Raw genomic sequence first — 21,013 nt, forward strand, 5'->3', positions numbered from 1 at the left:
CCCTAGAAGTAATATCCAACAAAAAAATCCCTCAAATAAATAATTGACAACCTTAAATTAGTGCTTTATGTACACAAATTAGTATTTTGTTGCCAAAAATGAGCATTTTGTCCACACAAATGAGTATTTTAGTATCCTCTTACTACTGATCATTTTTAGATATTAAATACTAATTTGTGCTTACTTGTGCACACAAAAGGCTCATTTGTAGTGTACACAGAAAAAGACTTACTTGTGCACACAAAATGCTAATTTCTGCACAAAATAGCAAATTCTGCTTACAAAGTGCTAATTTGTGCACACAAAATGTTTATTTGTGCACACAAAATGCTTATTTATGCACCAAATAGTTATTTTGTGCACACAAAAGGCTTATTTTATGTACAAAAAAGTTCATTTGTGCTCACAAAATGCTAATTTGAGCTCACAAAAGGCTAATATGCACACACAAAATGCTAATTTGTATTCACAAAATGCTTACTTGTGCACAAAATGCTAATTTTTGCACAGAAAAGCAAATTTGTGCTAACAAAACGCCCATTTGTGCACACAACATCCCCATTTGTGCACACAAGATGCTAAGAAAATGCTAATTTGTGCTGACAAAATATTAATTTGTCTCCAACAAAAGTATATTTCACACAAGAACAAACTTAAAGAACAAAACATGTTGAACAAAAAATGATGATCAAAGAAACCAGTTGGTAGCCAGTGTTATGTAAATTACCTCTAAAAAATTGATTAATTTACTTTACTTTACTGGATCAAATGTATTTTGACTCTTCACCTATTTACCAAATTCAAGATAGACTAACTACAACACTGCTGTCATACACTGGAGGTACACGTGTCAATGTAATTATATTAGTGACGGCCGGCTTCTTCAGAGCTCCTCAGCTTCCACTGGATCTTAACTAGTGGAGTCATGTCACTGGGAAATAAACGATCCCCGGCCGTACCGCTCTCTATCTTTAGCCTAGGCTCCAACCAAGCACATTTACAAACATTTATTTGCCCGGTGTGTATGTTAACCCCATTCATTTTGGCCAATCCATATGTTGGGTGTACACGCACAAGCTCTGATGGGGAAACTAAAGGGCCTTTATGACCCTTGGCTCTGGGAAACCACAGGCGGATGAGTGGCCCTGTACACTGCATTCTTTCAGAGGCCGAGGCCTGCTCACAGAGCTCCACCACTGGGCTCCGGCTGCCTGGGAGAATCGGAGCGTGAAAAACTGAAAATACATTGATTTGATGCCATGGGCTTTTCCATCAGTCTGTTCACTGGCTATAAAAGGCTCCTTCTGTTTACATTTAGGTCAATGAGAGCGGTCAACTCTTCAGAAAACACTGTGATAGTCGCCGTTGTGAAAAGGTACACACTTGCATTCTGCTCTTTCTTTGTGTTTTAACTAGTTTATGATCAGAGTTCTGTCAGAGTAAAAAATTATCGGCTAAATCGCTGAACGTAGGCCTGCAACGTATGCAACGTTTTCTAAGCAAGCATGTGTCATGTGACGCTTTGGTGCTCTTTGCTTTTGTCTTTTTAAGGCCAGACAGAGAGGAAGCCTCTGTGATGCCGCTGATCAATGCTGGGTTTAATAGGGTAAGCCTTATAGTGACTTCTGCTGTCTGCATACGTATCTTTTTATCTATAGGATCCCATTTAAGTTCCAGCTCAACCTGTTGGAAGACTAGTTGGCCCCTTTTTAGATTATTTTATTTCAAATATTCATTTGTAAATAAATGTGACAAACACATTGGAGTGACGTGTGCTTCTCTGGCCATTAGAGATATGTAGAAAATGCCAACATGATGGCCTGCTACAATGAGCTGCTACAGTTAGAGCATGGAGAAGTGCTGGCACAGTTTAAACTGAGGTAAGAATAAAAAAATGCTTAATACTTTTTTTAAAAACATTTTAAAGTCAGTTCTATGCTCTTAATGGTGTCTGTAATGGTTCGTATCCAGGGCTGGCAACGCCATTTTCACAGCGCTGGAACAAAGCCAAGACGCCATAGAGATCACTTCTGAAGATCAAGTCATTCAGGTGTGTTTTCCCTGTGTCCCCCCTGTCAAACTACTGTCTATATAAATACTGTAACCCACCTGTCTAATTGGTATCTATTTGACTTTTCTGTCTTGATACCATTACCAATGGAGTGTGAAAAATGGGTCTTGTTTGTGTTTTTTCCTTACAGTATGTGAATCCTGCCTACGAGTCCATAATGGGCTACCAACAAAGCGAGTTAATAGGGAAAGAAATAATAGAAGTGCCTAAAAGTGAGAAGAATAAGCCTGATCTCCTTGAAACAATAAACTCCTGTATACTAAAAGGAAAGGTAATATTCATTTCTGAGATGTTACTCTTGTGTTTTTATGAAATTCTTGATCCAAACACAATTTTTTTCCTCTTTAATATACAAGTGTAACACTATTGGCAAAGTAAAGATCCCCTCTGGTATCAACACAGAAGTCTGCTCTAGCTTTCATGTTGGTCCATGCATGCGTGTTCATCCGTTCACATGTTCTGTCAGTCCGCACCGCGGAGCCTCCATCCAGCGGCTCTATTTTATGTGCCGAAGAGCAGCAGTGGATGGATTTGCTGTAATCTTACTACACAGAGAGCGAAGGTCAGTCCCAGGCAGGCTAACAGCAGGACGGGTCTTTTTAAGCCACTAAAGCCATCTCCAGGTGGTGGTGGTGGTGGTGGGGGGGGGCATCAAACAAGCCCCAGGACCCTTTGAGAGCTCCCCCTGCCCATTAAAGCAAATTGCTGCTCTCTGAAATACATACCCCACACTTGTAGTGCGACCACTGCCACAATGCACAGGGTACAAGTCAGATTTTTGAATTGATTTACAGGGAATTTTTGTGTTTTCCTGTCCCCCCCCCCCCCCCCCCCAGGAGTGGCAGGGGATTTATTATGCCAAAAAGAAGAATGGAGACAGCGTTCAACAAAATGTGAAGATCACACCTGTAATTGGACAGGGGGGGTGAGTTTAGACTAAGACCCAAAGTTTCCTTTCCAGAAATGCACTAGGCTTACCATAGTAACCCCCTTTACCTTTCTTCATTCAGGTACTGATATATTTTTGTCATTCACAGAAAAATTAGACACTATGTGTCTATCAACAGGCCTTTAAATGATAATAATAAGGTAAGCTTGGTTGAAAGTTGTGGCGTTTAATAGTGAATATGTTGATGTGGAAGTCAGTTTTTCTTCTCCTCCCACCCTCTCTGTTTGTGCAGAGCGATAAATCCAGTGAGCGCGTGCAAGCAGAGTCTCAAACAGGTGAGATCAATCCCAGACTTTTCTTTGTTTCATAAAAATGATCTTTGTGGGGAACTTCTTCTTCCAGGTCTTATCTACAACAGGTTTGTTTTTTAAGCCCGCTCTTAATGCCGAACTTGTCAAACTTTCAGAAGTAAAGAGATCAGATTACTAGTTTAAGTTGATTAATAGTTGAGAAACCATGATGTCCTCCACACAAGAAGTAGCTCATGTGTTTGTCGTCTAAGAGGTAAAAAAGACAACAAAAGTAAAAAATAGGACAAATTGTGTTAGAGATGGAGCTATTTTTATTCAATTTATTAGTAAAGATTTATTATTTTGATCATTTTAGGTCTAGAATTGGGCCTTTCACATTAACTGTTTCTTTCTTCAATGAGCCAAATAGCCTTTTTTTGCAGCACAGTGAAGTTTTGCAAACAAATTCTTTGCCTTTGACCATTTCACGCATGCTCTATCAGCAAAAGATTAGCCAGAAAAAAACACACATTTCTGTTGACCAAAATTTTTAAAACGTCCTTGCGACAGCTTCGAATTCTGCTCAATCTAGTTGGGTAATTTCTGAAAGGAGTGGAAATCTGTCTTTTGTTGACCTTCAAAAACTTCTCTTATTTCAGTTGAAAAGCCAGCCCGCAGCTGCAGCTGATTTCAAATTGCTGCGGCTCAACTCCTGAAAAGCAAACATAATGGGAATCATATCGTTCTTGTGCTGACGTCACTGGCTCACAGCTATTCGTTTGTGAAGCTTTTCATGCTGTTCCAGCACATTACATTTCACACCAAGTTTAATAAAACACTTTCACTTACAGATTTTTCCAAGCACCTCTATGTGTTTATTTCATTCTTGTGTCATAATATAATCTTAAAAGAATTTAGTGAGCAGTTTTCCCTTTGAGTCTAAATGAAAACATGAATTTTAACGACATATGTGAGTCCTGGCGACAGAAACTTAGAGCTTGCTAGAAATTAGCAAAAATTGTTAATTGTAGAAACATAATTAATGTAGGAGACTTTGTTTTCAGTACTTTTTGTTTGTAACATTTGAACAATTTGTTTAGAGTTGGGGCTGCACTGTGGTGTAGTGGTTAGCACTCTGGCCTCAGAGCAAGAGTCTGAATCACGACTGGGTCCTTTCTGTGTAGAGTTTGCATGTTCTATCCGTGTGCATGCGTGGGTTTTTTCCGGGCACTTCAGCTTCCTCCCACAGTCCAGAAATGTGCTTCATAGGTTAATTGGTGACTCCTTAGGTGTGAATCTAAGTGTGTGGTTGTCTGTCTGTCTCTGTGTCGTCCTCTGATGGACTGGCAAAATGTTCACCTTTGCCAGACAATAGCTGGGTAGGCTCCAGCATCTCTGACCCGCCACAAAAATAAGCAGGTTAAGAAAATGAATTGATGTTTGTTTTACAATTGCTCGATAATGCAAGTGCAATATTAATATTGCAAATAATTGTATAGAAAGGTAAATATTAGGTAGTCAGAGTAAAGAGCAAAAAGTCTTAAAAATGATGCAGCTTTGACGCTCATTTATGAACTTATCAGTGCACCTCCTGCAAATAGATGGGATGCAGAGCAATTTGAAAGTTTGGCTTGATAAAATGCCATAGCACAAAAAAAGTATTTGAAAATGGAGAAACTAGAAAGGTCTTATAACAATTATAATTCAAAGAGCCTATATCACGCTTTTCTAAAGCCTTTCAGAGTAAACTATATCTATAGTATATGATAATGTATTACCTCTTGCGTACTCAGGAACAAATCTTTTATGACATTTGAGTTATTTTCGCATCTAATTTTCCATCCGGAAGTAAAACGACTCGACCGGCTTTCACTCCTTGTGGGTGCCGCCCATTTCATGACGTCATCCTACAGCTTGCGTCTGCAGCATGTCTGCATTGCATCCACAAAAACAATTAACACCCGAACTTTTGCAAAGATGGATGTGCGTATTGTGCATATAAAATAAAAGCATTTACCCGATCACCGCTAACTCTGTGGGTGTGTGTGTATGTGTGTGTTAGCCTGGGGGCGGTGCTGACAGCTCAGACTCTTTCTGGAAGGGGCTGTTCTCAGTTGATGTCACAATTTTAGAACCTGCTCGTTTTCATGGATTGGGAGGGGCTGGTGCTCAGAGCGCAGGTTTTTAGAGGAATACTCAGAAATGTGTGAACAGATCAAAATACCGCTTTGGGGTTGTTGTTTTGTTTAGGAATTATTATTATAATACACTTAAAAGCTCAATGAGGTTGATTTTGCATGAAATAGGCCCTTTAATGATGGATACCCGTTACCTGTTGTTCAAGGTGTATTGGATAATGTCAGCATATGTCATATTGGCAAAAAAAAGTGGTGAACAGGTTTCCTTAAGTTTAGTTATTTAAAATTCTACTTATTTATCTGGATATAACAAGGTTAGCAAATGTATGATTATTAAAAGTGTTGTTGTTTTGTCTGATTACATTCACATTTGGAAAAAAAATCAAGCATATAACTTAGCATTATTTAAGCAGTTTCTTTTCAACATTTACCTTTTTAAAGAGATGGATAAGTGGGTGGGTGGGTGGGTGGATGGATGGATAGGTGGATGGATGAAAATCTAGGAAATATTAAAATAGACTAGTCAACAGTACCCCTTAATCTAGTGTGATAAGTATGTGTGAAAAATGTGTAACGATAAATGAATGAAGGATCTGTATTGTCTTTGCTCATGCAAACAATGAAATTCTAGGAAACACTGTGGTCCTGGTTTTCATTACTATAAAGATTGATTAGCTGCTGGTTCTGTCCTGATTGTCAATCCTCAAGTCTGGGGATATTTATAAAAAACTAGAGCATACAAATTTTGATACCATCAATGTCCCAAAGATAATTGTCAGTTGTTTTTTTCTCTCACAGTGCTGCGATTTCTACATAAATCTGTTGGATTCTTTTGTTCCAAACTTCATCTAAAGCTTATTTGAGTCACTGATTCTTCAAATTCAAGCACACCTGAGTAGCACTTCTGTGCTCATGTGTGTTAAGTTAAGATGTCCTCTCCTCCCCAGACATACAATCCAGTAAGCACAAAGACCGAAGGAAAGGCTCTCTGGACGTCAGATCCACAACATCTCGGGGGAGCGATGGTGAGAGTGAAGGGAGACAGATGACGGAAACTCTGGGCCTCTTGTCAGCTTGGAAGCCTTCCCTGTTGTCCGTTTTGGGTTATGTGTTAATGGGATGTGCGCATGCGCAAACTAGAATTTGGTTGGGAAAACTGCTGCTTGCTTTGTTCTTGAATCCTATCCATTCAGAAGGTTTATAAAATGCTTTTTTTTCTGTACTATTTTTAATCCTCACAGGAAGCTCACAAAGAAGACACTCCTCCATGGCCCGAATTCACTCCATGACTATAGAGGCTCCAATCACCAAGGTGGGTTTCATCGCTCCTGGCTTCTATCATATGATTATCACTTAGTACTGATGTTTTGAGTCTTATGACTGAACATTTGTGTTATAAAACTGCCAACAGTGCCATCAGCACTCCTTATACAGCTACAAGCAGTAAGCATTGAGGTCACACACACCATTTCAACAGGAGATGGACTGATAAAATGCCGCATTTTATGCACAAGACAGGAAAGCATGTTGGAGCAGAATGACCTGCTGTTTCTGTGGTTGATGAAGTCTGCAAGCGAGGATACTCAGAGAAGGAGAAAGTCCCTGAGGATGGCTCATATGACACACTGCAGTTCCTCTGCTGTATCATTTGACTGTGCACTGAGTCCCTGTAGGCGTCATCCTCCTGAGAATAATGCACTGATATAACTGCTGGCACTGTTCGTGTGTGTGCACAAGCAAATTAGTGAGAACTTGTGTTCTTGCTCTTGTATGTTGACCTTGCCAAAGGTGTGCAGTGTTACTGCCACCCCTGCCTCCTCTCCATTCAGTTTTAAGCAAAAACATTGTTATTATAGGAGATGCTGATTCTATGTTTTAACTCCGATGTTTTATGTGTTCCTAAGATATTCTTGCGGCATTTTTCTACTGATGGAGGACATGTATGAAATTAATCTTAAAATTGCATTTCTGAGTATTTGTTTATTTCAATTGTTGTGAATAGGGAGCAGATGCAAAAATGCCATTGGAAGGAGCTTTTAAGAGAGACATATGAGTTCTGCTCCATTCTGATATTCACTTGCAGACAAATGGATCCATGTACGTCTTTTTTTCCTCCTCTGAGCTGGATTCTGGCACAAAACCGTACGACTGGATAGCTCCTATATTGCCTTTTGTTTTACCGGTAATGTTAGTTTGGGTTTGTGAGGGGCTGTAAACTAGCAGGAGAGTATGTAAACAGAGAGATGATGGAAAAGGGGCGGGCTTACTCTAGGCCAGCGGTCCCGCCCACATCTCAGAGGTGAATTTCAAATGAACTCCTGCCGCTCTGCAGAAACTATGTGACTATGACACAGTTTTTTTTTATTTTGGCTAAAACCGGCATTATCGTAATTAAAAGACCATTGGGAACCCTTTCACAACAGATCAAAAGATGATCAGAGTTAAACTTTTATTTTTATAACATTGAAACTAATTCCTAAACAGAGATTTGTATTAAAAATTAAGCTATTTGTATCTTTTTGATCACTTTAGAAATGTTTGCCTGTATTTGAACAGTATCTAAAGTTTTTATTTCATTCATTTTATTCTAAAGTTACTAGGTTTAGGAGTTTTGTTTTTTTGGCATCTTTGGTGAGTTATTTTTTTTATAAGAAATACACACCACCAGTGACTGAGGTCCTGTTGCTTGATGTTTGATCCTTCCTTACCTCTTCGCCTCCTTGAGCTGCCCAAATTCCTAATTTCCATCATCAACAGGATCTCCTCAAACTCTTCCTAAATTAGAGATTCTCTGTTGTAGAAAGCAACCTGGAAGGTTAAATACAGAGAAAAAACACACTTTCAATCTTGTGATATGTCAAGTGCTATAATTTGTTTCCAATTAAGAGTAAAGGAAGCTGCACTGGAGTGTCACCTGCGGCTGGTGATAGTCTGAAGATTTAAACCGTTAAGATAAATCATCTTATAAGTCAGAGTAAAGCTAAGGGTTTTCTTTCTTTCTTGGTTCTTTCTACATTTTCTGGCATTATTTTGTCTGGCCACTGGTCCTAAAAGAATAATAATTCTGCTGAAATGCTGGCAAGGATGTCATCCATTAAATACTACCCTTTTTTTCCTTCTTCAAACATGACTGTGGCGACTGTGGCAAAGGAGTAGTCCACAGAGATTGCATCCAAATTGCATGTGGTTTCTTAGCTTGTAGCTTTGTGTACTTAGATGACCTTAACCTTCTCTGTCTTTCTATCTACTACTGAGTTGTAAACTTTCATCTAAAGTTTCTCTTGAATCTCAAGGTCTTTATTTATCCTTTTCTTTACCGTCATTTAACGATGCTGGATTAGGTTTAGAGGTTCTCACTGTTCAGTAACGGTCTTGCAAGTTGCTAAAACTTAGTGCGAATAACAATATTTTGATTTAATGCCATAGTATACACATAAAAAACACAACAGCCATAACTTTGAAATACAAATTTCATTACCAGCTAATATAAAACATTGGTTTAATATGCATTTGCTGCAGGGACCTTTGTATGCTAGTTTAATTGAAAAAATTATGCAGCTTTCCCAGGGGGGCTCAGTTTTATTTGTGACCTTTTTGTCCCTAATTTTGCTTAAATGCTTAAGATCACAGGGGACAGAGGTTATTTATTTATTTTATTTTTTTTGGCCTGGGTCCAGAGGCTTTGGGTCACCCAGAAACGGACACTGGCTGGATATGTAGATTTAATGGTAATGTACTCTGAATAAGTAATTATCTGAGAAAAATACGGCCTTTTATGTGTTTATTATTTTCTTAGTTCTTTATTTAATCTTAATTATACTTTCTTTTCTTTCGTTTTCAGGTAATAAACATCATTAATGCAGCGCAGGAAAGCAGTCCAATGCCTGTGGCAGAGGCTTTGGATCGGGTCCTGGAGATCCTGAGGACAACAGAGCTCTACTCCCCACAGCTAGGCACCAAGGATGAAGATCCCCACACAAATGACCTTGTGGGGGGGCTGATGACAGTAAGTAGCCTATCCATTTCAAGACATAAAAGTCTCTCAAAACAACTGAAACCCGCCCAAACAACGTCCTTCCATCATAATCAAGCTGGCGGTGATATAATAAAGATGAAGATACACAAACAAGGTGCAGGGAAAGCCTGTGATCTATCAGCCAGGAGTCGGCGGCGTGAGGACTCGTGCTTTTCCCGGGATTCTTGTTCATATTAGAGGGAGACGGAACCGAAGAGACAACAGTTTAACAAGACAGTGTTGGTAAAAAAAAAAAAGTAGAAAAGAGTGCCAAGTTGGCAGTCTTGGCAGCAAACCCAGAGGAAGTGTTAGATTGTCCTTTGTGCTTCTGTAAGCTGGAGAGGAAAGCCCACCCTTTCTCCCCTCACAACCCCCCCCCCCCCCCCCCCCCCTCTGCACACGCTCCGAACACAGACTCAGTCACACTCGCATGAACGTTTTCCTCTTGACTTCACAGGTCTGGAGACATCCTGTTCTCTGGATCAGATGAATAAGCATGGCCTGACATAAACGTGTATGCTATGGGAGCACAAAGGCTTGCGCAGAGGTGTTAGGCCAACACCGCAGACGTTTGCTTTGTACAAGATATAAAAACAACAAAGCCGTGAGCAGTTTATCCGGGGTCATTTATGTACCGTCCTGTTCACGGAGCTCCTGACTGAAAGTTGTGTTTTACCAACACTGGGTTTCAGTTTGTCGTGGAGACCAGTTGCTAGGTTTGAACTCAGAAGACACAGCAAACATTAAAAGAGGAGCTGTTATCTTTGTGAAGTGAAATTCTTAAAATAGCTGCTGTGTACAGAGGCAGCGCCACCATGAGACAATGCACGGGTCAAAGATGAGCCAGTCTCCTCTTCCTTTTTCACTTGTGAAGTAAACATTTCTTTCTGTGACACACACCCACACACTCCCAACCGCCCAATTTATATAGAAACGTCTGTTACACCTCTCCATTTGCGATCAATACAAAAAATGATTGAAAATAAAAGGAAATTATTCAAAGAAAAAATAGAATAGTTAAATGAACATAAAAACAGAATGTAATTGTATATGATATTTTATGCATACATTCTCACATATAATTATTTACATAAACACCAAAGAATTAAAGGGAAAAAAGCATCAAGGTACCAAAACAACATCATGAAGTCATGACATTGTCCTATTACACTTCTTATTTTCTAAGTTTTGTTTCCAAAAGTTTCTGTTGTACTGTATTTTTGACTCACTGTTATACTTTCCTCCATGTAATTCTTCAACTTATCCCATTGACAGAAATACATACACTTTTGTGTTCCCCTAACATAGGCAATGTTGTTTGTCATTCTAAGTTGTTTGTTTTAGTCTTATAAATGTTTAGCCCTGTAATTATACTCATATATGTAACCTTTAGTCATTTTAAGCTATAGAATAAAATGCTGATTTATGGCATATATCTATCTATATCTATAGACAGATAGATAGATAGATAGATAGATAGATAGATAGATAGATAGATAGATAGATAGATAGATAGATAGATAGATAGATAGATAGATAGACATATTGTATTTCAAGAAAATTTCTTACCACAACAAGTAAAGTGACAATGTCATCAAGCAGATGTATAGCATTTATCACAGTTTTACCAAATATGCTTCAATGAATAAATCTACGTGCATAAAAGCGTCAAAAGCACTATTGTTATTAAACCTCCTGGGGGAATGAATGCTTTGTTTTTGGTATTTCATAGTAATCCAACCATGAGCTGTTAAAATATTTTTCCTTCAAACCAATTTCTTAATGGGTAGTCTGATTAAACCCAGCTGGTATGACTCGGTCCTAAGAGAGCGGGGTCATTATACTGGGGTGTTTTTTTATTCCCCACTGATGAGCCCCATTTGCGATTACAGCTTGCAGCTATGCCTAGAGGAAGACAAACATCATTTTCACACAATTTACTGTACATTAGCTAAGGTGGGACCATAAATCACCATGGTGTCATTTCTGACACAACCATTACATTTCATGCATCTGATAATTATTATTTGGGCTTGGTATTGGTTTTGTTAGCATGCCAAATTCAGCAGTGGGGAAGTCATTTTTGGTGTCAACAAATAGAAGACCTCCAGAAAATGTCCAAACTGCAGTTGGAAGAATATTTATTTAGATTTGTACTTTTCAATCAAAAAAAGGTGGATTAATAAAACATATATGTTGTTATTGGCGTATTTTGATTTGATTTAATCATTTCAAATGCAAAAACAAACAGAAACAGGCAATAAGAGCAATATTGCAATAAGATCTCTCGGTGATAGAAACACGCTGTTCTTTGCTGGGAAAATCTGGTCAAAACAAATGTCTGGAGCTGTAGCTCGTATTTTAATTATATTAAAGCGGGCTCATGGCCAAGGCTGATCCGCCTTTTATTTAAATAGAGGCATGTCTTGTTTCACTCTGCTCAGAAAACTTCATTAAATCAGAGATAAGGCAAAATGACTCTACCAGATCTGTGCTTCTGCAGTTGCACTTGATCAGAAAGGTTTTTTTTTTATCTTTGTCATCCCCTAAATCTTTTTTTTGGTTTTCCCTCTTTTTTTAACAGGATGGTTTACGCAGACTGTCAGGAAATGAGTACATCCTCTCCACAAAGCGTGAGTTTATTTAGATTAGTCACTAAAGACAAAAAAAAAAATACATATGACTTGTTCATGTAAAAATGTCGAACAGGGAATTTCCAAACCTTCCCCTCCTCATTTGAGAGTTTTTTCCCCCCTGTTGTTCACAGAACCTCACCACCTCCCCAGTCACCTGACGACCCCTCTGTCATTAAATGACATCCCGCCTCGCATTGCACAGACCATGGAGAACGAAGACTCCTGGGACTTTGATGTCTTTACCTTAGAGGCTGCCACCATGAAGCGGTGAGGCAAAAAGCCACTGAATGGCTTTCCGTAGCTGTGTTTTGTGTCTCAGGATGCAGGATGGGTCTGGATGATTTTTTTTTTTTCCTGTCATAATGAATCCTCCTACAGGCCTCTGACCTACTTGGGCCTGAAGATTTTCTCTCGTTTTGGAGTCTGTGAGTTCCTAAACTGCCCTGAAGCCACTTTGCGCTCCTGGTTACAAGTGATTGAAGCAAACTACCACTCCAGTAACTCGTACCACAACTCCAGCCATGCGGCTGATGTGTTGCATGCAACTGCCTATTTTCTCTGCAAGGAAAGAGTCAAGGTAAAATGACAAACAATAATACTAGAGCATGGCAACTGCCTTTCAAGTGCTTAGATTGTCTTTACTTGGCAGATTTAATTGCAGTAAAAATCTAAGCAAACTTACCTAGCTTGAGATTTCCGTATTTTTTCCAAAGGTGAACTTGAATTATTTATTTACAATAATTCAGTCCTGTTATGTTTTCCATATCCCAACTTTGTCTGAATTATTTTTGTGAGTTTTCCCTGTCAAGTTGTTCTCTCGTAGCTTGCTATGAGGGGCACAGTTTTTCCCCAAGTGTGTCAGTGTTTCAAGAGCTTAAGCTCATTATCAAACTGTCTATTTTTGAACGGCGTAGAGTGAGCGCAACATGGCTAAGCCAGCTGACTAAGATGGCATTACTCAAGGTTAATGAATTCAGAGTAATCTAAAAATACTTTGGCATGTATGTAAAAGAAATATCTTTACAGAATACTTTTTTAAAAGTTTTTCTAGGTGGTGTGATGCTAACTCAAGCAGGGTTTTTTTTATCCTTGAATTAAATTGCAAATGTAATTTTTTTTTTCCCCATACAGCAAAGTTTGGATCCCATTGATGAGGTGGCTGCCCTGATTGCTGCCACCGTTCACGATGTTGACCACCCAGGCCGCACCAACAGCTTCCTCTGTAACGCAGGAAGCGAGCTGGCCATCCTCTACAATGACACGGCTGTTCTAGAAAGCCACCACGCTGCACTGGCCTTCCAGATCACCACAAGAGATGACAAGTGTAACATCTTTAAAAACATAGAAAGGTAAGACTCTCCTGGTGCTCAGGAAAGATCAAGGAAAAGTCCAACTGTCCCTAAAAAACATACAGTATTTAATTCATGTAATAATTATACATAAAAGAGTCATTTGTATCGACTTTTATTCTTGACTTTGCTTTAGAAGCAGATTCCAATTCATGTTTTTATTCTCAGCAATTTTGTAATGTAGACGTCTTACAAACTTCAGGGGAACAACTTCCTTGTTTTTACTGTCTTATTGCATAAAATGCTATATTATATGCCTTATGGAAAGCTTAACATGTCTCATTAAATCTTTAAAATTTGTGTTTTTATTTAACCCTATAACATGGATAGGTAAATTAGTAATAATTTTACTAAATTATTGCACTAAATATTTTGTGGAAACATGTGTTTGTTTCATAACTTTTAGATTTCATCATTTTGCTTCTTTTTAATTCTCCATATTAAACCAAAATGATATGTTTTTGTTAGATGTATTTGACAAACCAACATTCATTATTGTAACCGTCTGTATGCGTAGCTGAAATACCAAAAGCTAAACAGTTGTAAAATATTAGGCTTCTGCTTCCATTTAGATGTTTGTGCTTGAGTAAAATAAATGTTGGCTTTATAAAACTTAGAAATGCAATGAGGTAAAGACATTTTTGACCAAGTTCACCAAAGTCAGCTTTAGCAAAGTTTCAGACAGAAGAGAACAAAAGTTTTACTCCAAAAATATAGACTAAAACAAAGCATAATCGTACCTACTGAAGTAACATTACCACATATGACTTTATGAAGGTTCCCTGACTATCAAGAAAAACTGAAATTGTTTCCAACACAAATACAGGCCTGTTGGTCTCATTCCCACGAAAATATTAAATCATCAATGAAGACCAACAATGTGACCTTTTTTTTCTGTTAAAAATAAGAAAGTATTTGTTTCTTTTTTTGACTGCCTTTACTCTCCAAGTGTTGACATCGTACCTGATACTTGCAATACAGCGCTATGATGTATTAAAATCAAGGTTCTAACAAATTATTTTTAGTATTTGTTCATTTTTATTCAATTTTTGTTCTTTTATTTTGTAGCCACAGCAGTTTAGTATTATGTATGCCAGTGTGCATTTTTCCTGCTATAAGAACAACATTGTGTATGTGGTGTGTTAACGGTGGCAGGATGGTAATGTGATTTCAGTCCCAAATCAGAATAGCTCACATGTGCTGGTCCCCTCAGAGGGGGACGGTGAACAAAGCAGCCATTCATGGCTGCTGTCACTGCCATCAGAAGAAGACTGTTCACATGGGTTTCCACACTATTTACCACACTGTCATTCCCTCCCACTCTCTTCTTTTGCACTCCTTTTGCTGCCTTTCCCTCCCTGGCCCATCTGACTTATGTCCATGTCTCCCTCCTCTTTTCTCTCTCTCTAGGAACGAATACCGAACACTGCGACAGGCCATCATAGACATGGTGCTCGCCACTGAGATGACCAAACACTTTGAACACGTCAACAAATTTGTGAACAGCATCAACAAACCGCTGGCTGCTCTGGAGGAGAACGGGGTTAGAAGAGCAAAAGAAATCACCCCATTCAAATGTTGTCATGTTCTACAACTATTCTGAAACCAATGATGGATCTTTAAATTTAGTGGGGAAATTTGTCATTGATTCACATTAAGTGCAGGAATGTACAATCAATGATATTTTCAGACTAAGATGGCCATGTCCAAAGTCCGGCACCTGGGCTAAATGCGGCTGACACTCAAATTTCTACCGGCCCACGGGGTCCTGTCGTTAAATCAATAACACGCATCCCCCCTCACTTTCTAAGAACTGTGTGATTGTAAATTGGCCAAATTACGTTATAAGTTGTTGTAAACATATGACAACAATCTGTGACTGCTTGACCTTCAGAACCTTAAGGGCCAAATGAGAAGAACAGATTTATTTGTTCCTGAGGTCAAAATAAGATAACTATTTGTGTAATTTTCCTATTCACAGGATTTACATTTGTAAGTTTAAAGTGACCATTCAGTTGTGAATAATATGTTGCATATCACATAAACCCTAAATCAATGCTGACAAAAGTGCTGTTTTTTCCCCAGACTTTTTCTTCATTATTAATTCATTATTTCTGGTTTTCAAAAAAATGAAATTCATAGTGAATTTGGTTTAAAATAGATAGATAGATAGATAGATATGTAGGTAGGTAGGTAGGTAGGTAGGTAGGTAGGTAGGTAGGTAGGTAGGTAGGTAGGTAGGTAGGTAGGTAGGTAGGTAGGTAGGTAGGTAGGTAGGTAGGTAGGTAGGTGTGTGTGTGTGTATGTATGTTTATTTAGATGTATTTCTATTTTATGTAAAGAAATGAAAAGTATTCCATTGCAATACATTTTTCATTAAGTGGTTCATTTACATTTAATATTATTATGAGGGTCAAAGAACACAGGCTTAATGGTTGTGCCTTACATATTTTCACCTCACCAACTCGGGCTCTCTTTGCAAAAATGTTTGGGAACCCCTGGACTAAGAGATGTTAACATCTCAGCTGGCACATAGCCTGCTGTCTGGTTAGAGTACTGGTATTTGAGGAAAGAGAATTTTACAACCTAGTAACATCTTTCCCATCTTTGTGTGGAATGCTAAAAACAGACTTTTAAAAGCGGCAGTGACTTTTAAAAGGGATGGTGTGAGGTCATTTAGGTTAATTTTAGGTACACTCTGGTAGGTTGAGCTTTTAAATGTAAATCACCTTAGATGCTTGGTTTTGTTTTAAGCTTAAAATTCTTTACGGATGTATCATAAACATTTAATATTAAATTCATAAAGTGTCTTAAGTAGTTCTGAAAGTAATTTAACTTTTGTGTTTGATAGGAATTGCTTGAATTTAATATTCAAGGTTGTAGTTCTCTTTTTTCTAATGCTTTTTTCTTCTCGGTTTCAGAGCAACAATGACGAGGAATCTGTCAAAAGTATTCTGACGTCCCCGGAGAATCGAATCCTCGTCAAGCGGATGCTGATTAAATGTGCCGATATCTCTAATCCATGCAGGCCTCAAGAGCTCTGTATAGAATGGGCCGGACGCATCTCAGAGGAGTATTTTGCACAGGTGAAATGAAATAGGACTCCATTGTACTGTTTTGTAAATAAACAGTTTATTTGTAACTCATGTTAAATTCATCTGCTCTTGTCCCTGCTGCAGACGGATGAGGAGAAGAGGCAAGGTCTGCCAGTGGTTATGCCTGTGTTTGACAGGAACACATGTAGCATCCCAAAGTCCCAGATTTCCTTTATAGACTACTTCATAACGGACATGTTTGATGCATGGGATGGTAAGACGCCAAACCACCAACACTTGGAACGTGTGTTTTTAATATTTTCTTGTGGCATTTTTTCCCACGACGGAAGACAAATATAAAGAAAATTCAGATTTAAATTGTGTTTGAGAAGAGGAAAAAATACAATCAGTGGTACAATCAGTGGGCCACAAGCTCCCTGCTCTGCTTTATTCTGATGCAAACAAACACAGACAAATAGATCCATGTACGTCTTTGTTTTCCTCATCGGAGCTGGCATCTGGCTCAAAACTGTACGACTGAATAGCTCCAATATTACTGTTTTTAATTCCACTACTAATGTTATGATGGGGTAGTATGGGGCTGTAAGCCTAGCGGAAGAGTGTGTAAACAGATGGATGATGAGAAATAGGGGCAAGCTTACTCCGCACAGTTCTGCACAGAACTCTTATGTGAATTTCTGATGAACTGCTGCTCTGCAGCAACTATGTCCTAGAAAATGACGCAGGTTTTTTTTTTTTTTATTTTGGCTAAAAACGGCATAATCATAATTAAAAGACCACTGGGAATGCTTTTAAAATAGATCAAAAGATGGTTGGAGTGGGACTTCAAGACTATAAAAATACACCATTTTAAACGTGTTTATTTTTAAACTATAAAATAATGTAAGTTAACCGGGTATTTAAAAAGTATATATATTTATTTGGCTTACAGCAATTTCTCATATTCATCTAGATGTTTGCTCAGAAAATGATCCACTTGTTCTGATTTCAAACCTGAGCCTCTCTTTGTTCTCGTTCCAGCTTTCGCAGACCTCCCTAATCTTATGCAGCATTTGGACAATAACTTCAAGTACTGGAAAGGCCTGGATGAGCGGAAGCTGCACAGCCTGAGACCACCACCGGAGTAAGGGGCTGCAGTGTTTGCCCCCCCCCCAACACTCTGCCGTTCGAGGCAGACCCCCTATCTCCAGCTGGGCCAATTCTTTTGCTGCCAGCCCAGCCAGCCACAGGGCCTCCTCGCCTTCAATCCTCCTGCCTCTGTAGCACGCAAAGCGTCCGCATGTCCATCCGTACAGAAACCACAGACGGACTTCCTGATGCAGCACTAAAGCTGCTGGCTTTACAAGCCCGCCAGATGAGAACTGTGACAAACAGACACAGATGTGTAGAATCCTTATGAACCTCTCATGCCTCTCGGGCATTCGCAGTGTAGCTGGTAAAGTGACATAACTGGGAAAAAAAAAAGGTCTTCACCGGTGTCTTGGCAAAGCATCCATCCTATGGTTACCACGGAGGCACTCCTGTCTACCTTTGAAGTTGCTGTTAGCGTAAAAACTGCTTGTTTACAGAAGGAGCGGCTGAGTGCGTATTCTGCATATGAAGGTGTCCGGTCCACGCCAGGCCATGTAGTCACTTTTGACCTCCACCAATCAGCTCCCAGCAAGACAGGACTACTCCTATAAGTCCTGGAGGCAACGCCATGAAAGAACACTCCACTGCTTTCCTTTTGTTTGTTTCTTTGTTTTCAGGCAATATCTTCATATGTCCTTCCGACACACATCCACGCTGATGCATATCTTTCACACTCGACGTGAGGGGAGATCCTTAATGGGTCGGGTGGGGAGGGACTTTTGTTCTAGTCCACTGCAAAGAGACAAAAAAAAAACCTCAAAACCTTGATTATAGGTGTTTAATTACATTGAATTTGGTAAATTAATTTTTCTTAGATATTCCATATTTTCTATATCGAAATACACAGATTAATTAGTTGATTTAAAAGAATAAACATGCAAAAAAAAAAAAAGCCAAAGCTGATGAACAAAAATACAACTATAACTCTCAAAATTCAAAATTGTTCCTCATACAGAGCATTATAAAACATTTTTATTTTCTTATCAAGAATCCAGTACCAGTTTAAATGAAAACTTTTGTATTGCACTGTAAACAATATTAGAAATGTCTACGTCTCATTGATTTGTCCAGGGATGGGATGTTGCATTGGAGAATAAGCTGTTATTGTTGATCATCAGGAGATTGCGTGCATGTGCGAATGTGTGGGAGTGTTTTGGTTGCTGGTGTGAGTGTGTGGGTGTACTCATTGTTGCAACAATCCCTTGCTCTTGGTTTAATGCTGTAATTCGCTTGACATTTGACAACAGCAGAAATATGTGAAAACATTTTGGACTTGAAAAGTTTTTTCTCCTAGAAATTTTTGTATCTGGTTTATCCTACTGAAAAAGACTGCCTTATTTTATACAATATTTATACAGTACATCCCACTGTGCAACTGCAGCAGACATCTGGAGTTTTTCTTATAACATAGTTTGAAGATTATGTTCAATTAAATCTCAATATTTTTATAGACAATGAATTTTACACTGGATTTGCATCAGATAATATCAACCATTATAGCTTTCACAATTCCTGTGAATAAAAAAAGTCACACAGTGTGTATACAGAAGGTTAATGGGAAAGCTAGATGTGGATTGCAGCGTTGTCTATCACTGTCTTAAGCAGTCTCCTAGAGGCCAGCTTACATTGATTTTTGATCAAACATTCTCTATTGCCCACTTGTACAACATCCTTATGCAAAGATCCAGGAAAAAGCTTTTTTGTCTCTCCTCAAGGCTGTATTCAGATTAGAATACTAATATATGTTAAAGATTGTTGCTTATTAAGAATATTTCCTCTTTAAACAGTATATAAATGCCATAACAGCTAAGCAAGTGATGGTTAATAAGCTGCATTGACCATGCTTATCTTTATTTCTCTCTTTCTGAAAGAATTGTACACTCAGTCTGGGGGATTTGTTTGTTCCTTCTGATTCACACTTTGGTTGGAAGGCACGAAGAAAAAAAATAGAAACTATTCAATAAAAAAATAAAATCTCAACTTTATACACAGTGTCTTTCATGCCAGAGTTCATTGACAGCTCTTAGTTTTATGTATCTGTTCCTATTAGCTCTTTCTTTGCTGCTTAAAGAAAAAAACTGCTTTCTAAAACGTAAATCATAGTTTTTAACTTTAACCTGAAAATTTAAAATTGATCTAATCACTGATTATTGGTAAAAGCTGAAGGCAGCAGCTTTATTTAGCACAGGGGTCTGCAGCCTTGCACAGTAAAAGCCATTTGGGCCTGTTTCTCACTGATCAAAACCCAGCAGGAGATTACCCTTTAGGAAAATTTGATACTGCTTTACATTTATTTTTATTTTTGCTTTTATAATAAATATGTATTATATTTCTTTTAAGGCATGAATAAAAAGAAAAATGTATAAAGAGAAAGTATAATTTTCTCAACATTTAAAATTGCTCCTTACATTTTGACAGAGGCTTCAATGACTTTCTTTAAAAATAAGCAACTTCCTGTGCTGCATAAGATCATCCCAGTTTAGAGGAAGTGTAGCGCAAATAAGGCCTCTTGATGTCAGCAGGGATGTTGTTCCACCCCATTATTTTATTTGACAAAAGATTGAGCTTAGCAAAATCATAAATAAAAAAGTTTTAATAATATCTTAAAAAGAACCAATAATACATTGGGTCACACAGAGAACTAGTTTACCATCAGCGCCCTGGACCAAACTAATGTCTCTCTAAAGGAACAGAGGACCATGGGATACAAACTTTTCCTCATTATTCTCTTTTCGCCCCCGATGTGTTTGAACCCTGCTGCAATTGCAGGATCTGATTCTAATTGGTTTATCACAAGTGTAATGTGAGCTGCAATGGTGCTGTAGCTGAATGCAGATAAGCATTAGGAAGGGGTCAAAAAGGTCAATTCTTATTTGAATTTAAATACAACATTCAGATAAAAGTACATTCAACAACAATTTAAAAACTTTACGTGGCTTATCTTATTTCTAGGTGCACCTCAGCCATAAATTTATAAACTCAACTACCGGTAATCTATATTAAATCAATGTGAATTAAGTAACCCTTATTTTTAGAAGTTACTGCGTGGAGATTCTGGTAAAAGAGCCCTATGTGTATGGAGTTATTTCAGTCTCAATAATCAGAAATGCACACAACCGGTTTCACAAATACACACGCTCCGATTCACAAATGTCATTTGCATTTCTGATTATTGAGACTGAAATAACTCCATATATGTGGCTCTGGAGCCTCAGGTTGCACCTCCACCTTCCTTTAATTAAATCAAAGCGGTCTCTATAGTCTGTTTCAATTACTTTTTTAAATGTTGCTGCATATATGACACAATACATAAAATTAATTAGATTAAAACAACGTTAAAGGGAACTTTTAGTTCAATTGGGGGCTTTTAGCTCTCAGTAATTTGACACTTCTTCAAAAACTTAGTTGACAATGTGATCCATGTTGATTGTTTTTGTA

General features: G+C 38.3%; 1 protein-coding gene across 3 annotated transcripts in view; it reads left to right on the forward strand.

Moving 5' to 3' along the window:
• The window catches only part of pde8a (phosphodiesterase 8A), a 54,504-nt gene extending 34,944 nt beyond the window's left edge, over positions 1 to 19,560 (forward strand). For all 3 annotated transcript variants that reach the window (XM_023953284.1, XM_023953287.1, XM_023953290.1), the window contains 19 exons: positions 1,319 to 1,375; positions 1,552 to 1,606; positions 1,792 to 1,880; positions 1,972 to 2,050; positions 2,202 to 2,342; positions 2,908 to 2,996; positions 3,109 to 3,160; positions 3,253 to 3,295; positions 6,336 to 6,413; positions 6,630 to 6,700; positions 9,230 to 9,394; positions 11,988 to 12,036; positions 12,171 to 12,306; positions 12,418 to 12,616; positions 13,171 to 13,388; positions 14,799 to 14,931; positions 16,310 to 16,474; positions 16,568 to 16,697; positions 17,465 to 19,560. In XM_023953284.1, coding sequence (XP_023809052.1) covers positions 1,319 to 1,375; positions 1,552 to 1,606; positions 1,792 to 1,880; positions 1,972 to 2,050; positions 2,202 to 2,342; positions 2,908 to 2,996; positions 3,109 to 3,160; positions 3,253 to 3,295; positions 6,336 to 6,413; positions 6,630 to 6,700; positions 9,230 to 9,394; positions 11,988 to 12,036; positions 12,171 to 12,306; positions 12,418 to 12,616; positions 13,171 to 13,388; positions 14,799 to 14,931; positions 16,310 to 16,474; positions 16,568 to 16,697; positions 17,465 to 17,571 — 2,056 coding nt within the window. In that variant the 3' untranslated portion in view covers positions 17,572 to 19,560. The remainder of the gene's footprint in view (positions 1 to 1,318; positions 1,376 to 1,551; positions 1,607 to 1,791; positions 1,881 to 1,971; positions 2,051 to 2,201; positions 2,343 to 2,907; positions 2,997 to 3,108; positions 3,161 to 3,252; positions 3,296 to 6,335; positions 6,414 to 6,629; positions 6,701 to 9,229; positions 9,395 to 11,987; positions 12,037 to 12,170; positions 12,307 to 12,417; positions 12,617 to 13,170; positions 13,389 to 14,798; positions 14,932 to 16,309; positions 16,475 to 16,567; positions 16,698 to 17,464) is intronic.
• The last annotated feature ends 1,453 nt before the right edge of the window (positions 19,561 to 21,013 follow it).

Source organism: Oryzias latipes, chromosome 3, assembly GCF_002234675.1.
Source record: "Oryzias latipes chromosome 3, ASM223467v1".
Lineage (NCBI taxonomy): Eukaryota > Metazoa > Chordata > Actinopteri > Beloniformes > Adrianichthyidae > Oryzias > Oryzias latipes.